This window comes from Condylostylus longicornis, unplaced genomic scaffold (genome assembly GCF_029603195.1).
Source record: "Condylostylus longicornis isolate FDR11 unplaced genomic scaffold, ASM2960319v2 ptg000055l, whole genome shotgun sequence".
NCBI classification, from domain to species: Eukaryota; Metazoa; Arthropoda; class Insecta; order Diptera; family Dolichopodidae; genus Condylostylus; species Condylostylus longicornis.
Window position 1 is genome coordinate 2,047,423 of NW_026578024.1, and position 27,804 is coordinate 2,075,226.

At 26.2% G+C, this 27,804-nt stretch overlaps 3 protein-coding genes across 9 annotated transcripts; 2 read left to right on the forward strand and 1 right to left on the reverse strand.

The window, feature by feature from the left end:
• The first annotated feature begins 253 nt into the window (after window positions 1-253).
• Window positions 254-3,810, forward strand: LOC129611818 (neutral ceramidase-like). The gene is made up of 8 exons (XM_055525188.1): window positions 254-330; window positions 1,058-1,235; window positions 1,309-1,629; window positions 1,744-2,070; window positions 2,142-2,351; window positions 2,428-2,745; window positions 2,806-3,419; window positions 3,480-3,810. The coding sequence occupies exons 2-8, from the start codon at window positions 1,104-1,106 to the stop codon at window positions 3,661-3,663; spliced, it is 2,106 nt and encodes a 701-aa protein (XP_055381163.1). The 5' UTR covers window positions 254-330; window positions 1,058-1,103; the 3' UTR covers window positions 3,664-3,810.
• A 4,136-nt stretch (window positions 3,811-7,946) lies between these two features.
• Window positions 7,947-23,868, forward strand: LOC129611657 (neutral ceramidase-like). Of its 7 annotated transcripts, none has more exons than XM_055524903.1 (10): window positions 7,953-8,182; window positions 10,407-10,513; window positions 10,571-10,728; window positions 18,430-18,875; window positions 18,934-19,254; window positions 19,373-19,699; window positions 20,794-21,003; window positions 21,174-21,491; window positions 21,549-22,192; window positions 22,248-23,868. In XM_055524903.1, the coding sequence occupies exons 4-10, from the start codon at window positions 18,741-18,743 to the stop codon at window positions 22,429-22,431; spliced, it is 2,139 nt and encodes a 712-aa protein (XP_055380878.1). In that variant the 5' UTR covers window positions 7,953-8,182; window positions 10,407-10,513; window positions 10,571-10,728; window positions 18,430-18,740; the 3' UTR covers window positions 22,432-23,868. The 7 variants fall into 7 exon arrangements, with proteins under 7 accessions (XP_055380874.1, XP_055380878.1, XP_055380875.1 ...); XM_055524900.1 differs by lacking the exons at window positions 10,407-10,513; window positions 10,571-10,728 and adding exons at window positions 15,535-15,654; window positions 15,752-16,054; XM_055524901.1 differs by lacking the exons at window positions 10,407-10,513; window positions 10,571-10,728 and adding exons at window positions 15,535-15,654; window positions 15,752-16,054 and having other exon boundaries at window positions 7,953-8,103.
• A 154-nt stretch (window positions 23,869-24,022) lies between these two features.
• On the reverse strand, window positions 24,023-27,789 carry LOC129611656 (protein Smaug). Its single transcript, XM_055524897.1, has 3 exons — window positions 27,656-27,789; window positions 25,921-27,564; window positions 24,023-25,859 (listed from the first exon to the last, which is right to left on the reverse strand). Exons 2-3 carry the CDS (start codon window positions 27,539-27,541, stop codon window positions 25,219-25,221), a joined length of 2,262 nt encoding a protein of 753 aa, XP_055380872.1. The 5' UTR covers window positions 27,542-27,564; window positions 27,656-27,789; the 3' UTR covers window positions 24,023-25,218.
• Between the last annotated feature and the right edge of the window lie 15 nt (window positions 27,790-27,804).

Here is a 27,804-nt window from a genome sequence, read left to right on the forward strand (position 1 = left end):
ATTAACTGTTAGCCCCAAAATTACCAATTTCATGAAGTATTAATCTTTAATATCATATAAAGATAAGATTATCTTGCTTTGTAATTATTTGTAATTACTTTATAATTCTTATATTAACATCTATGCAACAAAAGTTGGGGGTAATCTACAATAATAGAAAGCTTTTATTATTATCGAAAAAATTGTGATTTATTTTTATATTTTTAATATAAAAATAAATTATCAATAAATTTAAGAACAATAATTTTTAGAGTTTCAGTTCAAAATAGTTCACTAGGCGGTTTGTAACGGGAAAAAAGTAAAATTTTACCGTGAATGTATTGTGTTCCGGTAAGTTTATTTTTTTTTAAAAAAGTTAATTTTGCAGAATTAATTTTTTAAATTGATTTTCAATTTTTGTGCTGCTTTTTTCAAAATTTACCAACATAATTTTACCATATATTATTTTTCTGGATTTAGTTTTTTATTTTTATTGTGAAAAGGATATTTTTGCAGACTTTAATGCGGTGCATAAACTTTGGAATATAACTGAATTTTCGTGTCATTTCTATCAATGGATACTCTTTATACTAGTAACTTACTAGTTATTATATTATTAGTAACTTTTACTAAAAACTATCTTGTTTATTTACAATTGCATTATCTTTAATTGCTGTCGCCATTATTCAGCGTGTCGTCTTTGATAACAGTTAACGTTCAGTAGAACATTAAGTAGAACGTAGAATATCTCGATTTTCGAGAATAACCGTCTGTTTGATTTTATGTCGATGTCCATACGAGTATATTTAAACGACTCATTTAGGCATATGCATATAAATTTGATTGTAAAATGTATGTATGTATTTCATTTGTATGATTCGTTTCAATATTCAGTCAATATTTATATGAATTGCACATGAACGCATTATGATCTTTAAAGTAAAGAAATGTGCACATTATTTAATTTTGTGAATGTTCATACAGACATACATACATAGGTTTGTCAATTTAATTAAAATAAATATCAAAATAATGAGATAAAAATTATGAAAAACTCATTGATGAATTTCAATTTTAGTATTCTTTTTAACATTACATCAGTAACCACACAAAAATAGAGCAATATGAATTTCTCTAATTTTGTTTTTGGAGTAACTTTTCTTGTTCTAAGTTATGTATTTTGCGCTCAAAGTGCGCCGTATAAAATTGGTGTCGGGCGAGCTGATTGCACTGGACCACCTGTTGAGATCACGTTTGTAAGTAAACTTTAGTTTTATTTGTGTAGTTAAATACCTTATAATGTTAAAATTTTTAATTTATTAATTGTAGATGGGATATGCTAATTTAAAACAAAAAGGAGAAGGTCTCCACCTTCGGCAATATTCACGTTCATTCATAGTTGAAAAGGATGATAAACGAGTCGTGTTTGTAAGTGTTGACGCTGGTATGATTGGACATGCTTTAAAACGTGAAGTTGTTAAAAGATTGCAAGAACGCTATGACGATTTGTATACAATAGATAATATAATGATTACTGCAACTCACACTCATGGTGCTCCTGGTGGGTTTCTAATGCATTTGTTGTATGATATTTCCATATTGGGATTCGTAGCACAAACATATGAAGCTTTGGTTGAAGGGATATATTTGGTAAATATTATAAAAAATATTTTTAATCTGAAAAATTAATCTAATTAGTAAAACTTTTTTTCATATGTTCGGTTCACTTTTTGAATTTTTTTTTGACGTTGATTTTGCGAAAAGAGTATCGTTCGTGCACATGATAATCTTCAAGATGGCAGAATTTTCTTATCAAAAACAACAGTATTAAACGCTAACATTAATCGTTCTCCTACATCATATCTAGCTAATCCAGTTGAAGAACGAGAATTATACGAACATGACGTTGATAAAACTTTGACGCAGTTAAAATTTGTTGACAACAATGGTGATGTGTTTGGAGTTTTTAATTGGTTTGCTGTACACCCGGTTTCCATGAATAACACAAATCATTTGGTTACATCAGATAACATGGGTTATGCTTCAATGCTTTTAGAAAAGGAGTACAATCCAAAGGATGTACCAGGAAAAGTAAGAATTTTATTATTATGTGTGAATATTTTTCAGATGAATTTCAGTATAGCATAAATATTTAAATTTAGGGAAAATTTGTTGGTGCTTTTGCAAATTCAAATTTAGGTGATGTTTCACCAAATATTTTGGGTCCAAAATGTTCAAAATCTGGTAATCCATGTGATATTCTAACATCGAAATGTCCGAAAAATGAAGGTGAATGTTTTGCTTCGGGACCAGGAAATGATATGTTTGAAAGTACACAAATTATTGCGTCTAGAATTTATGAGAAAGCTTCGGTAAGCGCTATTTAAAACACAAAAATATAAATTATCCCCTATTAAAGTTTTTTTAATGTTGTATATATTTGTACAGTCTTTAATTAAACAAGGCGAAGGTAATGAAATTACTGGAGATATTTCATTTATTCATCAATTTGTGGATGTACCAAATTATACCTTAAACGTTACAAATCCCACAACAAATCAAACCGAGATATTAAAGGGATGCGTTCCAGCTATGGGCTATAGTTTTGCAGCTGGAACAACGGACGGTCCTGGCATGTTCTTGTTTGAACAAGGTACAGTAACAGAAAACCCATTATGGAATATGGTACGTACTTTTATCGCTAAACCAACAAAAGAAGATATCAATTGTCATTCACCCAAACCAATTTTGTTGGCAACTGGCAGGGTAAGTCTTTTTTGTTTTAAAAATTGTTAGAATAAATAATTTTTACACATTTACATCTAGGCATGGTTCCCATACGAGTGGCAGCCACGAATCGTTCCAACCCAACTTATCAAAATAGGCAATTTAATTTTAACTGGTATTCCTGGTGAATTCACAACAATGTCTGGTAGACGGTTAAAAAGAAAACTAAGTGAAACGGCTCTGGAACATGAAAATTCAAATAATTTCGAAGTAGTAATTGCTGGCTTAGCTAATCTTTATTCAAGTTATATAACAACAAACGAAGAATATCTAAAGCAACGCTATGAAGCTGCTTCAACAATTTTTGGTCCACATACTCTTTCAATATATATTGATCAATATCAAAGATTAATTCGAGCTTTATTATCAAAACAAAAAGTTGATCAAGGACCATTACCTCCGTACTTAAATGATCGCATGTTATCATTAACAACTGGTGTTGTTTACGATGGCCATCCAATAGGCAAAGACTTCGGTTCAATAAAAGCTGAACCACAAGACACGTACAGGTTTGGTGATACTGTCAAAGTTTCTTTTGTTGCTGCCAATCCAAGAAACAATTTATATCATGAGGAAAGTTATTTTACTGTTGAACGGCAAGTAGACGAAGAAAATTGGGAAGTAGCATTCACTGATGCTAGCTGGGAAACGAGGTAATAAAATATTTATTAATTTACTAATCAATATTTTGAAATTTTGATCTGTTTTTGTAGAATGTATTGGGAACGAACTTCAACCGTTCTTGGATTTAGTGATATGCATATAACATGGACAATAGGACCCGATACAATTCCTGGATTATATAGAATAAAACATGTTGGTACTTATAAATATATATTAGGTGGACTTTTCCCATATGAAGGAACCAGCAGAACATTTCAAGTTAATGCTCAATAAATAAATTGGATATTTTGTTGCTGTTTTTTTTCAAATAATGTTGTCAGTGTTTTATTAAATCTACAGAGGATTATTTAGTTACAATGATATGCAAGTTGTGATGATAGTTATAATAATATTTAGTAATGATAATGATTAATAAGAAAAACGTATAATAAATTTTCATTAATAGGAGTAGAAAAATTCTCAAGATAATTTACTTTCTCGCAAAACACAAAATTTCTTGAAATCATTGCAACTGCATAAAAACTTCCAATATACCTACTTGTTAAATTAATTATATAATTTTCTTAAAATAATTTTTAACTAATTTTTAGTTACGAAAATGAAAGTGACCACAAAACGAGTTCGCTTAAGTAGTTTATGCAGACTATTTGTATTATTATAACAGAGAGAAATGCTGTGGAAACGAACTTTATACAAATTGAAATTCATATTCGTCATCGTATTATAAGTGATTTGGTAAAAGTTAATACGTACTTAAATGATAAAAAGTCAATAACGAACAAGTTAATGTTAAATCTGTGAATGCAACCAAAACATAGTGACCTACTTTTCGAAAATCTTTTACTTATTTACTGATATTTTTGGTGAAAATGCAATGTTGTAAGAGAGAAAACAAAAAAACTTGCATAAGTAATGTAACAAAAAGCACTTATTTTAGTGCATGGAAACAAAATCAAAGTTTTTTTTATTATTTTTATCTACTACAAACTTTTATTACCTTCTTGAAGAAGCGATAAATGCACATACAAAGTACGATAAACTTTATTTACGCTTAACAAAAAAAGAATTACAATTTTTTATCAATTATTCGATTTTTTACTATTACGTATGGTATAGATAGTTTCTTTTAATTTTAAAATTGCCAATTGTTAAACACACTTATGCACACCTTTTCGGGCAGAATCTTTTGTGCTTCTGTGCATTATTATAGATTGACAAATATTTTAAAGTTTCAAGTTTTTTAATGTAAACTTGTGTCTTTCACGTTATTATGAGAAATATTACATAAAGCAAAAAATTAATTAAGCAAAACAATCTCTACAATAGCACTATAAAATAACAGGTAAAACTATAACTTCAAATAGCAGGTAGAATTATGTAGTCATATTTTGTTTGCAAACAAAGAAAGTCACAAATAACATTTTTTGAAGGTCGTTTTACCGGCGAAAAGACAAATAAATTCCGACAAATATGTATGTATGTATATATAAATATTAAGTTTACATTAAAATTACAACAAAATTCTAAAATATCGCGACATTTTAACGCACTTATACATAAAGCGAAAATAAACAAAGTAAATTACTCATCAGACATAATGAACAAGTTATATTGCGATTTTATATAATAAAGAGTAAAGACTTTTAAAAGTAAAAACACAATAAAAACTCGAGAATTTAATAATGGTTTCAAATTAATATTATCGAACAAAGAAAAATTTATTTTATATGAGCATCTTTATGTGTGCAAAAATATATTGAATATCGTATGTAAACTCATAGCATGTACACAACAAAGTCAATAACGTGTTGAAATTGTACTCATTATGTATTAAAAGAGCTTTTCATTAAATAATATCATTTATGCATATACGTTTTTTCTTTATTGTGTTTGTAAATTAATTAATTTTATTTATGATTTTAATTCACCAAAAAATGAATTTAAAAATGTGCGAATATACGGAAATTAAAAATTGGTATCTATATTATTTAGTATTGGCAACTCCATTTTTAGTTAATTAGTATTGCCAGGTTAGAACATTTTCATTCATTTACTCATTGCCTCAGACATTTTTCGTTTTCCAAAAAATTTAATATTAATTTCACATAAAATTTATTACAGCATTCAAATGCTGATCATTTCCGTTTTATGGTTTGCTTTTGAGCCTGTAATTATGCTACGTGCCTCTAATAGAGAAACATAATTTAGCTTGTATAACCAACACTCTTAATTTAACTCTTTTCATATTCTTATTTCCATAATAATTTAAATTATGCAATAAAACCATTACTACTAGGAGTTGTTATTGTTGTTGAAAATATTTATAGTTTTCCCAAAAATATGTTTTAAATTTATGTCTAAAATACGTATGTATAATATTGCATATGCTTAGTAATTTAATAGTTTTTCACTAATGTTATATTTATAACAATAATTCCATCTGGCAATTCTTAAAGAAGCTCTTTATAAATCTTTGAGTTTTGTGTTTTAAATAAATTAAAATGAACAGAAATATAAAAATAGAGATTTTCCAAATTCTAAGCACAAAAGATTCGTGCATAAATTTTAAAAAAATATAAATCTTCAATTTTATTAAAAAATTTTGGCACAAATTTGTTATTGCAGTCACATAGTTCAATACAAACATGTATACATAAAAATTATTTAATTTAAAATTCTTATATACATGCATTTTGAATTTCAATTATTGAATGGAACAGTAATTATTATGCATATCAAGTCAATTTCTAATAATTTAAGTTTAATTGTTAACTAGCTTTCAATAGCCAAATACATAACGACATAATGTACTTGTATTTAGTATGTAATTTATTAAAATATATGTAAACACAAATTTTGTTAATTTGTATGTAAAATATTGTGTAGATCAATTGAATGCTAAAATTTTAATAATTTTTTAGCAAAAAAACCGATACCGTTATCGTAATTTTTTAACAGGGGCAAAGTAGATCTTTTAGGTCGCGGTGCATAATGTCATAGCCCCAATCTACAATCTATAAAATTATTTAACAGGCAAAGTTAAATAATTTTTTAAATAAGAACGGAATTCGGATCAAGGATATACACATTCCATATGTATGTATAAGAAATATGAGTTTTTATAAAAAAATTAAACCTCATACAACAATGTACCTATTTATTCGTATTATATTAATATATATTATTAAAATATGTAAATAATGGTACATTAGTAATAGCTTCTATTATATAATTAGGTACCAAATACATATACAAATTCCCCTATGTATACACACCATTATTTTGTGAGTCCAATAATCGCAAGTGGTAAATAAACAAAGTAAACCGGCCGGCAGATCAACTATTTCACATACTCTTATTTTTATGTGTATATACATACTTACATACTAAGTTTATTTAAATAAATTATAATTTATTACCAGTACCAGAAACATAAAATAAATTAAATCGAATGCCCTAATTAATAAACAACATTATTAATTCTTAAAACAATAAATTAATTTATTATTCCTATCACATAATACAATAAAAATAGTCAATATAAAATTAAATGAGCGATTCAACTTTGTTTGTGTAGCATATGTGTGTGTATATTTAAATTTAAAAGTTATTTGAATTTTTATTCTACTCGATTTATTTACTTTTGTATCCGTTTCCTGAAATAAAATTTCAAGGATTCACTTTTACTTTACATTTTTACTTCCGAAAACAATAAAAACATAAAATTCTTACCAATACTTTCATATGAGTACTCTTGTATATACATTAACATCAATGTAGTGTAGATATTATTTAGTTTCTATTATGACTTTTACGGCGTACTGTACAATATTTTGATGTTTGACATGTGTACTCAGAGGAGTTTAAACGGTATATGTTTCACTCCTCACATTATAGTACATACTACAAATAATATTGTAAACAAAAACAGAGAAAATGCTATTATTGTTTACCGAAGAACTTTTGTTATATCTTAGATATAAAATAGTTGTGTTGTGAATCTTTTTCTACTTTACAACAACGGTTCTCTTTTTATGCTCATTTCTAGAAAAATATTTCTCTCACTCAAATTTTTAATTCATACGTTGTATGTATATCTATATCATGTATGTACCTACACTTAGCTTTATGTTATCTTCTTAATTTTTTGCTCTACTTGCAAATATTCAATTTTTTTTGCAAAATTTATTAATACTCGTACTCATAATAACAACAACAAAATATATTTGATATACATATCATAATACGTATAAAAGAATATGAAAATCATGAAGTATGATTCCCTAACCTTCGCAAAAATTCTAATGGAAATTTTTTTACACAGCTTTTATTTATCATGATAATTTCTGTACACAACAGTAACAGTGCTGCTCAATTTTCAGTACATACAATTTTTTTTTTTACGTTTTTTTCATAATCCAACTACATACACTTATTTTGTATTTTGGATTCACATCAATTTCATCGCGCCACATTCAGAAAAAAAGCTTCTCTCCAGCAAAGGTGTTTATTTTATTCCATCACAGTTTAATTTTTGTTCGCTAAATGATTTTCAGTTATAATTGAGCATTGATGGGATATAAAAGGTAGATACGCGAAAAAATAAATTATTAAAATTGAGAGAAAAAAAATTTAAGTATAGCGCTTCATGAAAACGCGTATACGGGAATTAATCATTATTTATTTGAAAATATTTATTAGTAATAAACATAGGTACATAAATATAGAAAAAGAATAATGAAAACAAAGAATGAAATAATTTCTTTATTATTATTGAATTAAAAAAATCAAGGTGAATAATAAGAAGAAAAAAAATCCTTTTTCCTTTTTTGTTATATTAGTGTGTATATGTGTATAGATATACTATAATCCTTGTTATAGCGTATAACAAAATTAAAGTTCCCCCAGTTCTAAATACAAGTAGGATTTGTTAGTTAAAAAATATGTGATATTGCGAGCTACATTATATGTATAATATAGTGCTTGTGTATGTATGTGTACACAAAATTAATATAATTCAAATTGTGAGATCAAAATTGCCGATTTAAATCCAAAAAACAAATATTAAATTTAATACGAAATAATAACGAAATTCATTGATAATTTGTGAAGAAAACTAAAAGGTTAGCAAAAAATAATGAAAGTTATCAAAACAATATAGAACAAAATTTTGAAAAGCAGGCGTATATATACATATGTACATATGTATATAATAGTTTTCAAGCCGCTGTACAAATATTATAATTTTAGACAGAAATGTTCAGTATGTGTAAGTTATGTGTGCTTGCTTATACACAACATAAGTGTTGTGATAAGACAAGTGCATATATTCATATTATGTAGAAAATTAGTACATATTCAGTACATACGTACATAACTGATTTGCCTAATGAAATTATCGGAAAAAAAATAAAAACAAATTTAATTAAAAATATTTGATTCATCAGTTTTTCTTTCTTAAGAACTACCATTGAAAATTTTTCAAAGTTCTAGTTTAAGCCAAGACTTTTATCTTGACTTATCTTATAATTATTTTAATATTAACTATAATTTTTTACTCTGCTTGCAAATATGTGCTCAAAATTTTTTTGTAAAATATTCACACTCAGGTTAACAACAGCAAATTAAACACATATGTATATTTTGTAACAATATTTGGAGCAATAACAAATTTATTTATCAAAAACGTTTTGACACAATGGTGAATATGTGTAATTCAGATATAGGGGATTTTCGTTAATTCAGTTATATGTAACTTGTAGCACGTCCGAAAATTATATGCTGCATATACTGTAAATATAAATCGTTCGGAAGCTATTACAATATAGTGCGTGTGAAAATTGATTCTATATAATAAAAAAGTTTCGAAAATGTAATAAAAAAGTTGATATTTTTCAAACTTAAATTATTTTTGCAGCATTTAAAAACGGAATCTTTAAGTGTTTTCGAACTTTAAGCACACCAAACGATTTTCGAACGTACTTCTTTCGTAATAAATATTCATCTAACATATGCTTCTTATTAAATTCTAAGAACTGAATTTTCGAAAATTCCCAATACTATAGGTCAAAATAGTTTATTATAGTAACTGCTGAAAAATCTCATTAGTTGTTATAAGTAATAATTTCAATGTATTTTTAAAGACCCTACGAGACATAATGTGTATTTAAGATTAAAGACCTTACTTAATTAAGATTTGCTATAATTAAGAATTTTAATCAAGATTTTTTTTTGTAGTTTTGAAATCCTTGCTTATTTTAATAAAATATTGAATAAAATTTTAACTTTCAACTGAGTTTTATTTTATTCCATTCCGTTCCATAATTTAGTTAGCAAATTTTAACAAATTTACTTAGCAATTAGACCTCATATCTAGTCAATAATAAAAATACAATTTAAGTGCATTTAAACTCAAAAGAACGGAAAATTGAAAATTGTTATACATTATTTTTTTTTCAAACACATTCATATATACATACATATATTGCACATGTTCATTACAATATTACATATTTACACTTATTTGCATATGTATAATATTGTATTCTTTGGCAATAACTTCAAAACGTATACAATTATTTGGTAGAGAGCGCATTGATTATTTTTTAGATGCTACTTGAACTTGTACCAGATTCTGTTATATTAAATGAGTTTTACATATTTTATATACATATGTATATATATATGTAAGTATATGTAAATTTTTACTAGTTTATTATTTTTTTTGACATTGACCAGCTTTTATTAGAATAATAAATTTATTATTATGTTCATCTACATATCAAGAGCAATTCAAGTACTTAATTCATATTATTTATATACATTTTAATTTAAGATTTTGTTTTTATTGGAAAATTTTTATCGCCCCTAATATAGAACATAGAGATTTTAAATACATAGATTGCATGATAAATTTGTGCATGATATTGTGTGATTGTAGAAAAGTAAAGTAAATTAGAGCTATTATTATATTTAAAGAAATGGATTTTGTTATTGGTTGGGATTTAATTCTTTAGATAGTATAAAAACGAAGAAAATAATATAAACGAGAAAAGATGCAAATTGTGATACAAATGTGTGTTTTTTTCAAGACTTTCAAGGAAGAAAGTTTAGTATGAACTTGGTAAAGCTCTAAAAATTACTAATGAGTGGCTAAAAATTAAAACTGCATATTTTTCAGATGAAACGTTATAAAAATTCATTAAAATTACATTGGACTTACTTTTAATGAATTTTTTTGTTCTCCTTCAACACAGTAGCAGACCAGGTGTGGATTTGAGCTAATTTGAGACACTTCGATTGAAAATTCGCTATCCTAATCCCCACAACATTGGGCAGGTACTTTTAGTCTAATAGTTTAGTAAATAAACTGATTTTTTAGAAAAGATTTATATATTTTTTATATTTAAGATAATGATTTTGAATTCTGTCATATTTTTTATAACGGTAAAATAGTAAAGCTCGCGAAAAATCAAATAAATATGCTCCAAACTATGTTTCATAATTAAAATTGACAGGAAAGAGCGGAAATCCTTTTTATTCTATAAGAAGACGAGGGTGTTAATGTGAAAATCTTTCCTATGTTTGTGGAACAATTAATCATTTTTTGATTAAGAAATCGAAAGGGTATACTCGTATTAAAATATTTTAATTTTTTTGTTAAATACTCTTTATTTTTCTAAAATTGCGCAAATATTAAGGCAAACTCTACGCTTTTCTCTTTTAAATATTTATGTATACTCGTAATAAAATGTGTAACATTTCTTTTCCGAATTATAATATTGAAATTAATTAAAAGAAATTAATCCGTCATAACTCATTTTTTTTATAGCGCTTTGAATTTGATTAATATTCACTTTTCAAATTTAAATATACAAAAATAAATAAACAAACAAAATTTTCAAAATACAGGTGATTTAGCTTTCACAAGTATTTACAAATTTTGTTGACAAAATATCTAAACAGCTCATAATAAGAAACAATTACTTAATTCATAGAATGTATTTTTATAAATATTTATCTTGAGTAAATTAATAACACTGTTTAGTCATAGTGTGATATTTACCGACCGCGTCGCATACAATAAGGGAGATTACGCAATCACACCAAATTTTACAGTTTTTGTTGAAAACGCACTTCTCACAGGTATAGGGAAGCGTAAATGAACTTCTTTTAGCGAGACGTCAGTCTGTCGATTTGTGGGTGGACGCGTTTATCTCGATACATGAGCTTATTTTTGATATGTCACGGATTGATCCTGTTTCTGGGATATATAAGGACTCAGGAACTGCCGTTTATAACGGCAAGATTTTACATTTTTAATCATTTTTAAGAAAATATTCAAAAGATTTTCTTAAAATTTAATTTCTGTTTTATTATTTACTGAAACTTTGTCTTTGAAAGTACAAGAAATCTCCCGAATTTTTAAAGAAATCAAATATCCACCCCTGGACTTTTACTACGGGCCAAATTTACATTTTTGCGTACATGAAAGGAAATCATACCTAAGAAACTAATTTGCGGAATTTCTTGAAATATAATTTTTGGGTTCTGGTAGTTTACTACCGAAACTAGCAATGAATATGCGACATGAAGTGAGTCTTTACGGAAAGCCAAATTTACATTTTTCTATGTATATCAGCTAAAACTTACTAGTGTCCGTAAAATTTGATAGAAGTTTAAAAGGTATTTTCATAATAGTGTGCAACACTTTCGCTAAACGATAAAGTAAACCTTGCGGTCGGTTATGTGCTGACCACATCAGATTATTCTGTTTATATTATTCATTATGTTTCATCTTACTATTAAATTAAATATTCATATGAATTCTACTATACCGCAACACTTTAAGCGGTTATAAGGTAAATTTCGTTGACGATGATGAGTAACATACAGCTAATGTGAAAAAAAAGTAAAAGCATGTCTCTCAAACTTGATTTTTAAAGTAAATAAAGGTTATATTTCATAATAACATGTATGTACATAATTATATACATATCTAAAAATTTTGCATTCGAAAAGAGAAAGAAGAAAGAAATGCGAATATTTTTGTGAGGTTTTATAAATTTTTTTACTTTTAAAGGTATTTGAATTTTTATAACTACTTAATGTGGTGTTAAGTAAGACACTTTCAGAGTCTCTTTCAAGAGAGTAACAATCAAAATCGAAATTCACTTGATAACAGTAAGTGGGAGAAAAATTCAAAATGCTTGATGTTACCTAATTTTCGTTTCTTATTCAAGTTAAACGCACACTGCATACATACAAAATGTGTGCTTTATACTGATAGTTAAGGTCAATTTGTTTTATTTTTTATGAAAAATTATAAATACAAGTTATTATAACGTAGTTATAAATAAAAAATAGTTTTGAAAGGATTTTAATGTTCGCATTTTGAATTTTTACCATTTATTCACAAAATTCGTAAATTGCAGTAGATTTTAACAAATTGAATTTAAATCATTAGTGTGTAACGTTATCATACAAAAGAATTGTAATTTTGTTTAAATTTATTATTAAAAGCTGAAAATAAAATATATTTGTTAATTTTATACTGCTTTCAATTAGCGACTGTTCTACAATTATAAGAAAGTTATGTAAAGCTTTGCATTCCGGTATCTATATTTACCTTCAATGACCGCAAAAGTTGTTTTTTTCCACACCTTTCTTAAAGAATTACACAATTTACTTACATACTTATATTGTTACTAACCAGTAAGTTAAATTTTTGCATCATAGTTAAATATATACGAGTATTTGTGTATTTTAAGTATTACAGAGTTAATAAAACTCAATATACGGTCAATTATGTGTACATAAAAATTTTACGAATAATAATAACGATAAAATTAAAATTTAAATATTATTTTTGTAAAATAATCTATAAGAACACTTACGATAATTTTCATTAACTTTGACATTTTCAAACGGGCATACTTTTAAACTTAAAAGCTGTAGCAATTTACTTACTTCTGACTCTACTTGTTTTGTGCAGTTTGTAACACTTTTAGTAATAAAATTTTACTCTCATGGCTGCTATAAATAAAGTCAATTTCCAACACTTGCAAGCAGATATTAATAATTATTTTAACATAAATATATTAATTATGAAGTTATAGACCATGAACGACAATGGCAACCTTAATTGTTATGTTATTGTAAAATAAAAATGCACCCTGACTTATTTAATACGCAATAAAAACAAGTTTATGTTAACAAATTAAATTTAGGTGTTAAATTTTCTGAATTCCTTTAATGAATCCGAATTACTTTTAATGTTAATAACCTGGGTGAACTTTTAAAAAAATATTTAATTAAATAAACAAGAATTGGATGCTTTTCTAATTAATAAAAAAACTAATAATAAAATTTACTATTTATTTTTGTTACTGAATTTTTATAATAAGTTTTATGAAATTTTGAATATGTTAATTAGTACATAATTAGTAAGTACAAAAAAGTGATACCAGAGGAGTGTTATATTCTTAAATTAGATTTATTAAGCGTTGTCATTGCTTTTGTCTTAAATTTAAATAAAAAATAAAATGCGCCTATGTACATGTAGGTACATATTATGTATGTATATGTATATTACTATCTTGGAATTGGGGCTATAAAAATTCTAAGCGAGTCAAACATATTAACAATTATTATTAAAACAAAACATTTAATTTATTATTTGATATTTAAGAGGTACACAATTATTTAAATAAAGAAAATTCAATATGGCTAATTAATTAATGGATCCAGGAGATATTGAGCGTTTATAAAAGATAATTTTATTTTTTAATTAAATTAAAATAAACTAGATAAAAATTTATTGGATAAGTACGTAATTTTTAAGTAATAAAAAATTTTTTTAATATTGCGTAGAACAGGTGTTCCTAAGAAGGTGATCGCGATCGACGCATGATCAATTTCAGTCTTCACCTTTTCGAGGCTAAAAAAATTTTTTTCCAAAAATTTGTTTTTCTGACAAAGTTTTTTGCAAATTGAAAAAAAAAATATTTGCTTGAGTTACAGTTGAAAAATTTGACATTTTCATTAATCACATTTCACTACGAATAGCCACTGATTGACGACATCGTGACATTGGTTATTTTTTTTTAAAAATAATAATAATTCAAATTGTATTACACCTACAGTGCTCAATACAGTTTTAAATTAAGGTGAAATGTAAGAAACAACCACTCAAAGAAATAACAACTTATTTGTCAAATAAATAAATTATTCTAAATGGGTATAGATCGCTCGAGATAATCGGATCCAAAAAAATCGATTTCTAGTACAAAAAGGTTGGGCAGGGTTATGATATAGAACAAGTTTACGTTTAATATATAAAGAACTAGCTGGTTTTGGGTTTAGTAAGTTGTAAAATTACTTTATAACTTCTGATAACTAATTGATTAGTGTCATAAAGGTACTTATACATCTATGACTTAAAGAAATTAAACGTAAATGAGTTGATTATTTGCTTTGAAATTACATATTTGCACATATAATTCAAATAAATGGAAACTGGAATGTCCAAACCACTGTAATAATACTTACAATATTCAATAATAAATTTATAAAACTTAAAACTGTTTACAAAATACCAAATGTCACACCAATATACTAAGAAGTTACTCATCCTTTGAATTGTTTAACGCTTTTGCTTACAATTTTCACCAGATTTTTCATCAAAATAATTGGATTAATCAAAAGAACTAGAACTTGCGCACAACTTTTGAATCTTATTCTAATAATATTGATATAGGTTTTTCTAAATATAAAATTATTATTCCTCTTTAGTTTGAAATTTTTTCAATTCCTTTAGATTTAAATTAGATCTTGTAAAAATAGTATATTAACAGTTAGTTTAAAATGTTTAGGATTTGTATAAAATGGAATTATTTGCAATTTAAATACCTAAGTAATAACTACTTTTTAATTAAAATAAATAAAAATAATAAACAAAAATTAGTTTAAAAAATAAAATAAATACTACATAATACTAGGTGTATGTACTACTAATGTTAATGATATTATAAAGAATATAATTTAAATAATTTTAAAAACGAACAAAAAAATTAAGAAGAAACACAAAATTATTTTAAATTGAAAAATTATTGTTATACTTTGTGTCGACACAATAAAACCTAGAGACCTTATGACATAGTATCTACATGTGCAATTTAATATTAACATAACATTATAATGGAGAAAACTACAATATAATGAAGGAAGTTTTACGTACTAGCAAACAATAATCAAGAGACACAAGTATCTTATTCAATGAATTTATTTAAAGATTATAATAAATTGTACATAATATGCATATTAATATTATATAAAACAAACCTTATTTTTTTTTAAATAGAATTGTCTCATATAGTATATAATAAAGAGAATGAACTTGAAAATCATGAATTGAAAGATTTTTTTAAAAATATTCACATCGGGTTTATTATAGTGAAAAATAGTGAAATAACTTTCTTTTCTTTCTCGCATTTTTGATCGAGAATTTAAAGTGAATTTAAAATAATTGTATTAAGCATTGTATTCGGTAAAATGTTAAATTCAGCTTTTAAGATAGTGTCGCCCTGAAGCAGAAATTTATATTAATTGCAATGTTATTGAAAAACAAAATTTTAAATAACATTCACAAAAGAAAAAGATAAAGGTGAGTAAAATTTGTGTAGAAATATTTTCAAATTTTTTATATTCGACACACCTTCACTCCCTTTTTTAAAAATATGCATGTCAGCAACATTAACAGGTTTGATATACAAAAATTACTTTAGTCTTTTACTCGTATTATACATATTATACTCACTTAACAAAAAATGTGAACCTTCAGTGCAACAGTTTAGATTTTAAATTTTTTTCTAATATTCATACTTTTTACACATATAACAATGGCAAAATATATTAATTGTACAGCACATAGCCAACCGCAAAGTGTATTTTCTGGTTTTGCAAAAGTCTTGCTTTGATCAAATCGTTACGTAACCGAAAAAGTAAACTCAGATATAAATTTTTATGAAAATCGAAAATTGAGATGCTGGTCTACACCGACGCACTGGAAGACAGATAGGCCGACAAACTTTGCTCTAAGAATATAGTTTATTGACACTTCCCTACTACGGAGAAATGCATTATCTCTCAAAACTCGACATGCCAAATTTGCTACCATAACATCACTTTCCTCATTGTACGCAATGCGGTCGGTAATAAAAATGAAAGTGTAAAAAAAGAAATTTTTAACTTCAAGATTTGTTTCGACCTTTTTCTGAAAACGTTTGCATTTCCAAATTTCTTGTAAATTAAATAAAATTTCATATGTTTGTGTAATTATATTCGGACAGTAATTATATGCATCACATAGAGATTACAGACGATGGCGTGTCATAATTTAACAAAGCGAAACCATTTCCGATTAAATAAAAAAATATAGGTACCTACCTATAATTATATCAATTATAAATTATGTCAATTGTTATCAAAGATGTACGAATTTAGTAATTTTATATAAATAAATAAATGAATTTGTTCGTTAGAAAAAGTAGCAATAATAATTTTTTAGTAGTAATTTTTTCAAATTTTAATTGTAACATTCAATAATAAGGTCACGCTATCTGTATGTTCATAGAAATATAGAATTTCAAACAAGATCTCATAAATCACAATAAATTTACAACTCTTTTACGTCTACTGTTGATCAGTGACAGTTAACTTTGACGAGAATTGAAGAAGTTTTTGTATATAACTTAAAAGAAAAAAATACAAACATTAAGAAAAGAACAAAATACGTTAAGTGTAAATAAGCCAAACTTTAATAACCATTGTGACTATATTGCTAAAAAAACATCAAAGAAGTTTAACTAAGGAATGTGGAATAAATATATATATATATATATAATACAGTTATATTCCCACATTTTGACTATTGTGCATATTGTTAATCATTAACACTGAACATGATAGACCGCAAATATTGCAAAATAGAGCAAAGAGAATTGTGATCAAATGTCCTAAAAAATGGACGATTATTTCAAAATATGAGCTCATTAATTACCTAAGAGGATATTGTTAGTTAAGGAATAAAGGAGATTTTAGATTACCGTTATCATAAGACATGTATTCAAAAATCTTTAATCTATAAGGGTGTACAATTATGTTTAATACATTGTCGATAAACTTAAAAATCAAGTTAAAAATCATATTTCATGATATACTACATATATCATACGAGTTTCATATTATATAAAAGAAATAATATGTCTACATACGCATGTTTAACAGGAACATTATTTGGCATTAATAGCGGAACTGTCTATAGGACCTTTTATATAATTTTAATGTTTTCTATACAAATTTCAAAATTTGTAAAATTCTTATAATATTGTTGTTGCATTACCAACAGACCAGTTAGTATGTGTAATTTACTTTCTTTAACTTCCATTCTCTAAAACGATTCGGGGTCGACACAAATATCCATAATCTTAGTTTATATTTCTACATATTTTCCAACAAACAAAAAATAAATTTAAAATATGTATGTATGTATGTATATCAAGCCATTGGTTCATTTATGTGTACATATAAATGCATACAGATAAATATAATTTTGTAAACAGACTAGACTTACTGAATTGAGGAAATTTATTAGAAACTATTGCAAATAGTAATTAGGAACTACAATAAAAAAGAAAAATTTTATTTTGAATTAAAAAATTTTATGTAGACCTTCAATTATAAACTTAAGTATAAAATGCATTCATGTCATTTAATTATTTAATTAATAAATCGACCCACCTATGTACTCATATAGTACAAATAAAAAATTGGAAAAACACGATAAACAACATTTACTATGAATAATGAAACTCAAACATTTTCCTATGTGCGAGAACAATACCTAAATATTTTGTGCACGATATTTTTCCTCAAAATCGTTCAAAAACCATGCACATACCTAAGTATATTAATTTGTTTTTTAATAAAATTTAAAATATATTTTTTTCATTCTAATTTAATCATTTTAATTTATTTCAGTATTTTAAATCAGTACAAAATTGGGATCGTACAAAGCCGATTACAATTAAACAAATATCCAGAAGAAAGCACAAGTAAATTCAGGGAAGTCGAGAACAAATTGAAATCTTGCCATATAAAATCTGCGATTTACTACTCGTATAATATTTATTAATACTGAAACTTCATTTACCGATATTAGCCTATAAAAAAACATAAAACCATATTTCAAAATTCACAGCAAAATTCAAACAAAAGTGGTTTTTTAAAGCAATAAAAAAATCTTTCAAGTATTTTATATAGAATAAAGAAAAATATTTACATAAATCAATATGATTTACATAAGACTGTGCTTAGTGATAGCTATTTTCGGATTAAGTGTAATAGTTGCCCCGCAAAATATTGCACCATATAGAATTGGTGTTGGCCGTGCTGATTGTACTGGACCACCTGTTGAAATCGCCTTTGTATTTAACATAAATTCAAGATTGTACTGAGATCTAATAAGTTTCGTGTTTTTTTTAGATGGGTTATGCAAATTTAAAGCAAAAAGGACAAGGTCTTCATTTAAGGCAATATTCTCGTGCGTTTGTTGTTGAAAAAGATAATCAAAGAGTTGCATTTGTAAGTGTCGATGTCGGTATGGTGGGGCATGCATTAAAACGTGAAGCTGTTAAAAAATTACAAGCAAGATACGGAGAAATTTATACATTAGATAATATCATGGTAACAGCAACACATACACATGGAGCACCTGGAGGATTTCTAATGCATTTATTATATGATATTTCAATTTTGGGTTTTGTGCCACAAACTTTTGATGCTCTAGCTCAAGGAATTTATTTAGTAAGTTTTTTTTTATTTTCGGAAATAACTTAAATACGTATTGTATAAGTAATATAAAACACATGTTTGAAAAACTATCTAAATCTTTAATTTGACTTTGTGTTTACTTAATAAATAGAGTGTTAAACGTGCCCACGAAAATATGCATGAAGGCAGAATTTTCTTATCTAAAACAACAGTATTAAATGCTAATATTAATCGTTCGCCTACATCTTATCTAGTAAATCCACCTGAAGAACGTGAAATGTATGAACATGATGTTGATAAAACTTTAACTCAATTAAGATTTATTAACACGGATGATCAATTGATTGGAGTCTTTAATTGGTTTGCAGTTCATCCTGTTTCAATGAATAACACAAATCATTTGGTAACATCAGACAATATGGGCTATGCTTCAATGCTCCTAGAAAAAGAATACAATCCTACAAAATTATCAGGAAAAGTAAGAAAAAATATAAAACTTTTGTTTTAACAAATAAATTCCTTTTGAATAATTTGAATTCCTTATGAATTAATTTTGCATCCATGTGCATACATACATGTATATACATAAATAAGCTTGCATAGCCATTTCTGATAAGTAAATAAGAGATATTTAATATTTTCGACTCTATGTGTAGAAAAATTCAGCCGAAAAGGGAAATTAATTCATAAGGAAAACTTTTAATTATCTAAATGTGAAAAAATAAATTTTGTAGATTTTTTTTTGAAATAGTCAAATTGTAAAAAATTATATTAATCCCTAACAAACAGTAGCTAATTTACATATTAAATAGAATACGAAGTTCCTGTAAAAAATTTAACTATTAAATTAAAGTAAAACTAATATAAAATAAAAATTCGTGTACATTCTAAGTAGATTTAAGTGAATTTCCTCAAAGCAAAGTCTTTTGAACTCTAACTTATTCTTGACTACTGACAATTAAAAATTTATTTTTGTAGTATTTTATAGTTTTACACTTTGTACATACTTACCTAAAACTAACACAATTATTCAGTATTTAATGCACGATAGTTTTATCAAGTTATAAAATGAATCTACAAGTTTTATAACTCTTAAACATTTTTTTAATGTATCTTTATATTAATTCCCTCAAAAACCGCTTTCCAATTTGGACACAAAACGTTAAATCATTTTTAGTATTGTCGGGCTGAAATCCCCAACTCAACATTGCCTATTTGTAATGATGAAATTACAAAACCACGCAGTTGGTACTCATGACCCTTTGTAAGTTTTCAAACTTTAAGACTTTTTACAACCATTTTAAAATTAAAAGCCGTTGTTTTGGTTAATAGGGCTCTGAACAAAAAAAAAAAACCATCCAAGAATTTCTATACACTTACATATGTAAATGTTACATAATCATATGTATACATAAGTATATATAAAATATCTATTAAAGAGTCCTAAAACAAAGCGTATGGCTTGAATAAAAACAAATTTAGTTATAACAGGGCTATTTATATTTTTATTAATATGAAACTTTGTTACATTATGGATAATACAAGTTACGAATTTTTAAAAATTTATTTCAGGGAAAATTTGTTGGAGCATTTGCCAATTCAAATCTTGGAGATGTTTCACCAAATATATTAGGACCAAAATGCGCAAAAACTGGCAATGCTTGTGACGTTCATACATCAGCATGTCCAAAAGGTGAGGGAGAATGCTTTTCTTCTGGCCCTGGCATTGATATGTTTGAGAGTACAAAAATGATTGCGACTAGAATTTATGAAAAAGCCTCGGTAAGTCAAAAATATAATTAGAATTACTAAATTAGGTAAATATTATATATGTACATACATAAGTACATGCAAGTATGGTTCCTACCTCATATGTACATATGCAATTAAAATAAGTAATATAATTTTCAACTATTGTAACTAATATGTATATTTCAACAAAAATTTTAAAGACGCTACTAAAAGAAAATGAAGGACGTGAAATAACTGGTGAAATTTCATACATTCATCAATTTGTTGATATGCCAAGTTACAATTTTACTACAATTAATCCAAACACAAACAAAACTCAATTAATAAAGGGATGTATCCCAGCAATGGGATATAGTTTCGCCGCTGGTACAACAGATGGGCCTGGTTCATTTGCCTTTCAACAGGGTACAATAACTGATAATCCATTGTGGAATGCCGTACGAGACTTTATAGTTTCTCCAACTCAAGAGGATATCAGTTGTCATTCTCCAAAACCAATTTTATTAGCAACTGGAAGAGTATAAAAAAGTTTTAAAATATTTTTTAAAATATGCATTAAAATTAAAAATTTTCAGGCAACATTTCCGTACGAGTGGCAACCTAAAATTGTTGCAACTCAACTTTTGAAAATTGGTGATCTAATAATAACTGGAGTTCCAGGAGAATTTACGACAATGTCTGGCAGACGATTAAAAAGGAAAATAAATGAAACTGCTTTTGAAATTTTAATGAACTCGTCAAGACAAAATACACAAGATAATCCAAATAATTTGGAAATAATTATTGCTGGCTTAGCAAATGTATATTCCAGTTATATTACAACTTATGAAGAATATCAACAGCAACGCTATGAAGCTGCCTCAACCATTTTTGGACCACATACCCTCTCTATTTACATTCATCAATATCAAAAATTACTGAAAGCTATGCTAGATAAAACGAAAGTTGAACAAGGTCCGATTCCACCATATTTAAATGATCGCATGCTATCATTAAACACTGGAGTTGTTTTCGACGGTCATCCCATTGGCGAGGATTTTGGCTCGGTCAAAGTTCAACCTAAAAAGGAATATAAACTTGGCGAAACCGTTAAGGTTTCTTTTATTGCAGGCAACCCACGAAATAATATTTTTCATGAAAAAACTTACTTCACTGTAGAACGACAGATAAATGAAGAACGTTGGAAAGTAACTTTCACGGATGCAAATTGGGAGACAAGGTATTTAAAATTACAAAGCTTTTATAAATGCATTCACTAAAAAAATTAATTTTAGAATGTATTGGGAACGTAAATCTACCATTCTTGGTTTTAGCGATATTCATATTACTTGGACAATTGGTCCTGATACAACTCCTGGGGTATATAGAATTAGACATTTTGGTAATTATAAGTATATATTGGGCGGTGTTTTTCCATATGAAGGTACAAGTAGAGCGTTCAAAGTGAATTCTGAATAAATTTCACTTGGCATTGTATCCAAAATGTAATGTCTTTTTTTGTTTTTCTATTCTTTGTCATGAACTAGTCATTTGTATAAATTTTAGATTATCTATATAAAATTAAGTAGTTTAACTTTTACTTTTTGTTTTTCAATATTTTTTGAAATAAAGTAGCCATAGCAAAATAAATTTTAAATTCTTAGTATATTACTCCAGAATAATGACATCAAGTTGCATTCAATATTATTTAAAGTTTTTGTAATATATTAAAATGTTGCAAATTGAGAATGTGGGAATTTAAATTCATCCAAAAGAAAAGCTTTAAATTTGTTTAAATAAAATGTAAGATAAGAAAAGAAGTCGCATTTTCTATTTTGTTACATATATGTATAAGGGATCGCATAAACGCGATCTTTGTAATTTAATTTAAATAAATGAAAGTTGCATAATAAATATAAAATTTATTTATAAATCAAAAAATTAAATAGAATTTTTAATAGTTTGCCATACTTAGTACGGTAACAAACTAAAGTTAAGCAGATTTTTCTTGCGAAGACAAAAATACTATAAGCAAGTGAAATTTGCCTCTTTTTCAATTCATGTATGCAAATAAAGCGAATCACAAACCATGCTAAATAATAAATTTACAGAATTTTGTATTTTTGTTCACATTTTTACTTTATTTTTTAAATTATATTTTTCTTTCAAAATTGATTTTAAACTGTATTGATAAATATTAGCAATTTTAAAATATTTTACATTATTTTATATGATTTTAATAAAACATAAAAACATTTAAAAGTACAAAATTTTTTTATCCACAAGTGGTATGAACGAAATTCTAAATTTACATATTGAAAATATTGCAGTACTATAAAACTTATATTTACTCCTTACCCGAATCATAAATTATAATTGGTGATATAAAAAGAAAAATTTTTAATTTTAATTACAAAAGTTAAAAAAAATTTAAGTTGTATATTTAATTTAATTTTGAGTTTTTAAAGTGATTTTTTTACACGTTTGATTTACGTTTTCTTCTTATTTTCGCACATTATGGATTTTATGACACCAATTAGAATATGATTAAGGTTCTTTGAGTTTACACTGTACAAAAATTAATTAATCTTCCAAAGAACAAAGAAATTAAAAAAAGCAAAGCACCAATCACAAGATATGAACAGAATCTATATCTTACTATAAATTTTAGAATGAAAGCGTTGATGGTGTGAACGTGAACTAAAATACATACATACATGCACTAAAAAATTAATTTTTAAGATGATTATTAAACTATAGAAATAATAAATATTTAACGCACGATAGGTACACGTTAATATTTAAAAATTGAATACTATTTAGAAAAATTTAGTTGTTATTATTTAACCGAAGAATATTTCATAAAAAGTGATGTAAATTATAATAAATATAGTTATTATATACATGCAGTTTAACGATTTGTAGTTTCATTTTCACTTATTTAACCGATTTCATGTCATATCAAATTTCAGTTCATATTTTGTAAAAGGAGGAGTTAAAAAATGTGTCTTTGAAATACGCATACCCTACTTAGGAATATTAAAGATAAAAAAATTTTTTCTAATATATGAATATATGTATATATTTATAATTTTATAAATAATTTCAGCAATTATTTTCCGAATTACAATAAAAAATTTACAACAAAGAAATAATTATTAAAAAATAAACAATACAAACATTTTTTTCGGAAAATAATGAGTCAGTCTCAATGTACAATATAATTATTTTAAGAAAAATTCTTAGCGGTTAAATAGATTCATACAAATTAATTTTTAAATAAACTTTAATTTAAAATAAATTTCAAATTTATTAGTCAAATTTTACTTGCTCGCCAAGTGCAATAATTTATTATGATTCTAGTTAAATTTTAACAAGTTTAATATCTTTTTACAATAAAATGTAAAATTTGTTAAAATGTAATTAAAAAATATCTTAGTTAAAAAATAACTGAAATCAAATAAACCCTACAGTATAAAATTATTTAAGTTAAAATAAATGTTTCTTTTTTTATGAGAATTTTAAATTTTTAATAACACATTTGCTTTTTTAATTAAAACATTTTACTTAACAATACTACTGCTAATTAAAATTGTAATGTTGTAATATTATTTGACTATCTTTCTTCCTGATTTTAAGAAAATTTTCTACAGTATATAGCAATTTATATTATTAATTGCTAATAAATTTTTAACAGAGCGTCATCAATTTTACAATTATAGTTAGGTTTATACGATGCAAACTATGCAATTTTTTTATAAAACCAAAAAATCCTAAAAAAATTAAAATAGTTTAAATAGGAATTTGTTAAAAAAAATTGTATATGTATATATTAGTTAAAAGAAAGAGAGTTGAATTTTTAAATTCAATAAGGTACAAATTTAAATTGTATATGAAGATAATTAACTGGAATTTAAATATGAAAGAACTCCCTTCTTAAATAATACATATTCTATATGTATATTTGAATACTTACAGTACTAAATACTTAAAACTATATCCAAAGAACAAAAATATATAACGGGATTTTTTTTTTCTAATTTAAAATTCAGCATTCAGTAAACCATTGAAGTTTCCTTACAATTATTATCTCAGAATTTTAAAAAGTTTCATTGTCAACTTTAGTTTATTTTTTCTTAAACTGTAATCACCATTCCTAACTACTTAGTTATTTTTGCTGTTTAACATAACATTCGATACGATCACTAAGGTTATATGACTACATAAAATTCTATATAAATTTCAATATATATAAATTATTAGAATTTACGATGAATTTGAGTAATTATTTGCCGATTCATATATGTTTTTGCTACCACTTCCATTGAGTTTGTTATCAGACTTTAAACAATTTTCGCCACCATTTCCATTCATTGTAATACCAGTAGTACTGAGAATACCAGTACTACTACTAACGTTTCCATTGCTATTATTATTATTACTTTTACGATTTTTACCATTCCACCTTGGTTTATTGAAACCACTACTGTTACTTGTTTTATTAGGGTGAATTTTTGGCACAAATGATAGACGAATTTTAGACAGCTTAAACTTATGCTCTTTTAATTGATTTGAGTAAGCTAAAAAAGCTTCATTATGTATAGACCGTTCTAAAATCCATAGTAATGAATTAATAGATTCTTCATCTTGAATCAAATTTAGTTCAGATCGAGTCACCAACATGACAACTAAATCCAACAATTGAATAAACTTAGCTGCAACATTATCTGGAGTATTGTCAACTGGTTTCATTGGCGTTAACACAATATTAGTCAGTTCTTCTACAGTAGATTTAATTGTTATTTTCCCTGTACGTAAATCTTGCTCCAGTTTCGTCATTGTGGTAAAGCGATCTTTCAATTTTTCTATACATTTTGATAATTTGTGACTGGCCCCTTTTGTTACTCCTGAAAAAATATTTTTATACAACTTTTATTTTGCTTTTAAATTAGTTATATAAATACCCACCTAAACTTTGTAAATAATCCTCGGATATCTCTAACATATTGTCATATGTCATATTAGCAAATATGCCGACATATTTGTGCAATCTTAGACTTTTTAGCCATTGTCCAATGTTTGACATCCCAATAAAATGTGTTTGAAATTGCATATACCCTGGTTTCAAATCGTCTAATCGAGTATCAGATCCACTTTGTACAAGAGCATTTTTGGGTTGGTCTATTGTTAATGAAAAACTTCTAGGTTTGGCAAGAAACTGTGGTAAATTTTCTGAAGAATTTGAATAATTAACAGTTGCTGTTGAGGATGAAGTAGATAATATTGTGGATGTCGTTAAGCTGTTCGATCTTCTTGTTTTAACAGATGTCATTTTACTATCTAAACTCCATCTGGGTGCTGTAATAATTTTCAAAGCTTTGTTTTGCTTTTCATGCTGTTGTTTTTGTTGGTTGTAGCAACAAAGCATAGCTGAATTATATCCAACAATTTTGGTATTGCACTTATCACACATGTTACTGCTCTCATAGTCTAAAATTTCTCTACCATTTTTTGAAAACGATATATGACGGTCATTACTACCATTTGTTATTGAACTACCAGTCATATCAGCATCAACTAAAGTTTCTGACTGACTCGTTTCACTACTAACACTTTGTGAATCATAAATTAATTTTAAAGAATCTGAACTATGTTTAGTAGACGCATCTGATTGCAGTTGAATTTGACTTAGATCTTCACTTAAACTTTCGGATATATCTGGTACCGAATTTAATTTCTTACCACTGTCAGTTAAATCTTGACCGTTTAATTTTAAAAAATTTTGTGTTGGCGGTGCAATTGCTTGCCAAATATTGTGGTGCTGAATGTGTTGATTATGCGTATTATCTGGAAACGAATTGTCATTTTTTAGAATTGGCGTACCACTAGTTGGATTTGGCTTATTTAGTGACGACATATTTTGTTTTTGTGTCTCGAATTTATTACTAGAACTAAAATAACTGATTTTGTGTTTATCATTTTTATTACTACTATAACTAATTGTTGATTGAATGTGTTCTTCTAAATATCTAAGCCAATGATTCAAAGACTTTCGGTCATCATTAAAAATGGCGGGGTGGATTAGCAAATAAGATATAATTTGTTGTGTTAATTCCGCTGATACAGTTTGTTTTACTGTATCTTTAACTGCCAGAGGTATCAATGACAAATACATTGATTTTGTTTCATTATTTCCAGGCCTTAATAATGGGAGCATTTCTAAAATTTCTTTTAATATACTTTCTTTTTTATTATGTAAACTCGTAAATCTTTTTTCATTTTGTAGACCTATTGCATTATTTGATTCGTAACTATTTGCTTCATCATTATCATTATATGCAAAAATCAACTGCTGTAAATATTCAGAACTATTTGAATTGAATTCGAATGCTTGCAGTTCTACTGTCGTAATATGAGCTAATACACTCTCTATTGAATACTGTAGAAATTTTAAATTAGGATATCGAAGGCGTTTTAAAAATGCGTATATTACTACAGTTCTTTCACAATCATTCCATTTTTCAAATAACATTGTGGCAGTACCAACTTCCTCGCAAAAAAGCGATGGATTGTTGTCGAAAAATTTCATTTTCTTCGTATTTTTTATTCTAGCTATAAATTAAAAAGAAATTACATAGGTGCAAAAATTTAATTAGTGGGAAAACTAGATTTGTATGATAAACGGTAAAAAATTTACACCTACCTGTACTTTATCCCCAAAAACCATGAAAACTTAAAAAAGAAGACGTCCAAATTTCCTAATTAAAATCCCGTATTTCAAGTCTCACTGACGCTAGGTTTTTAAATCAATTTAGCGAGCAGAATTTGGTGAACCAATAATGTTGCTTGAAT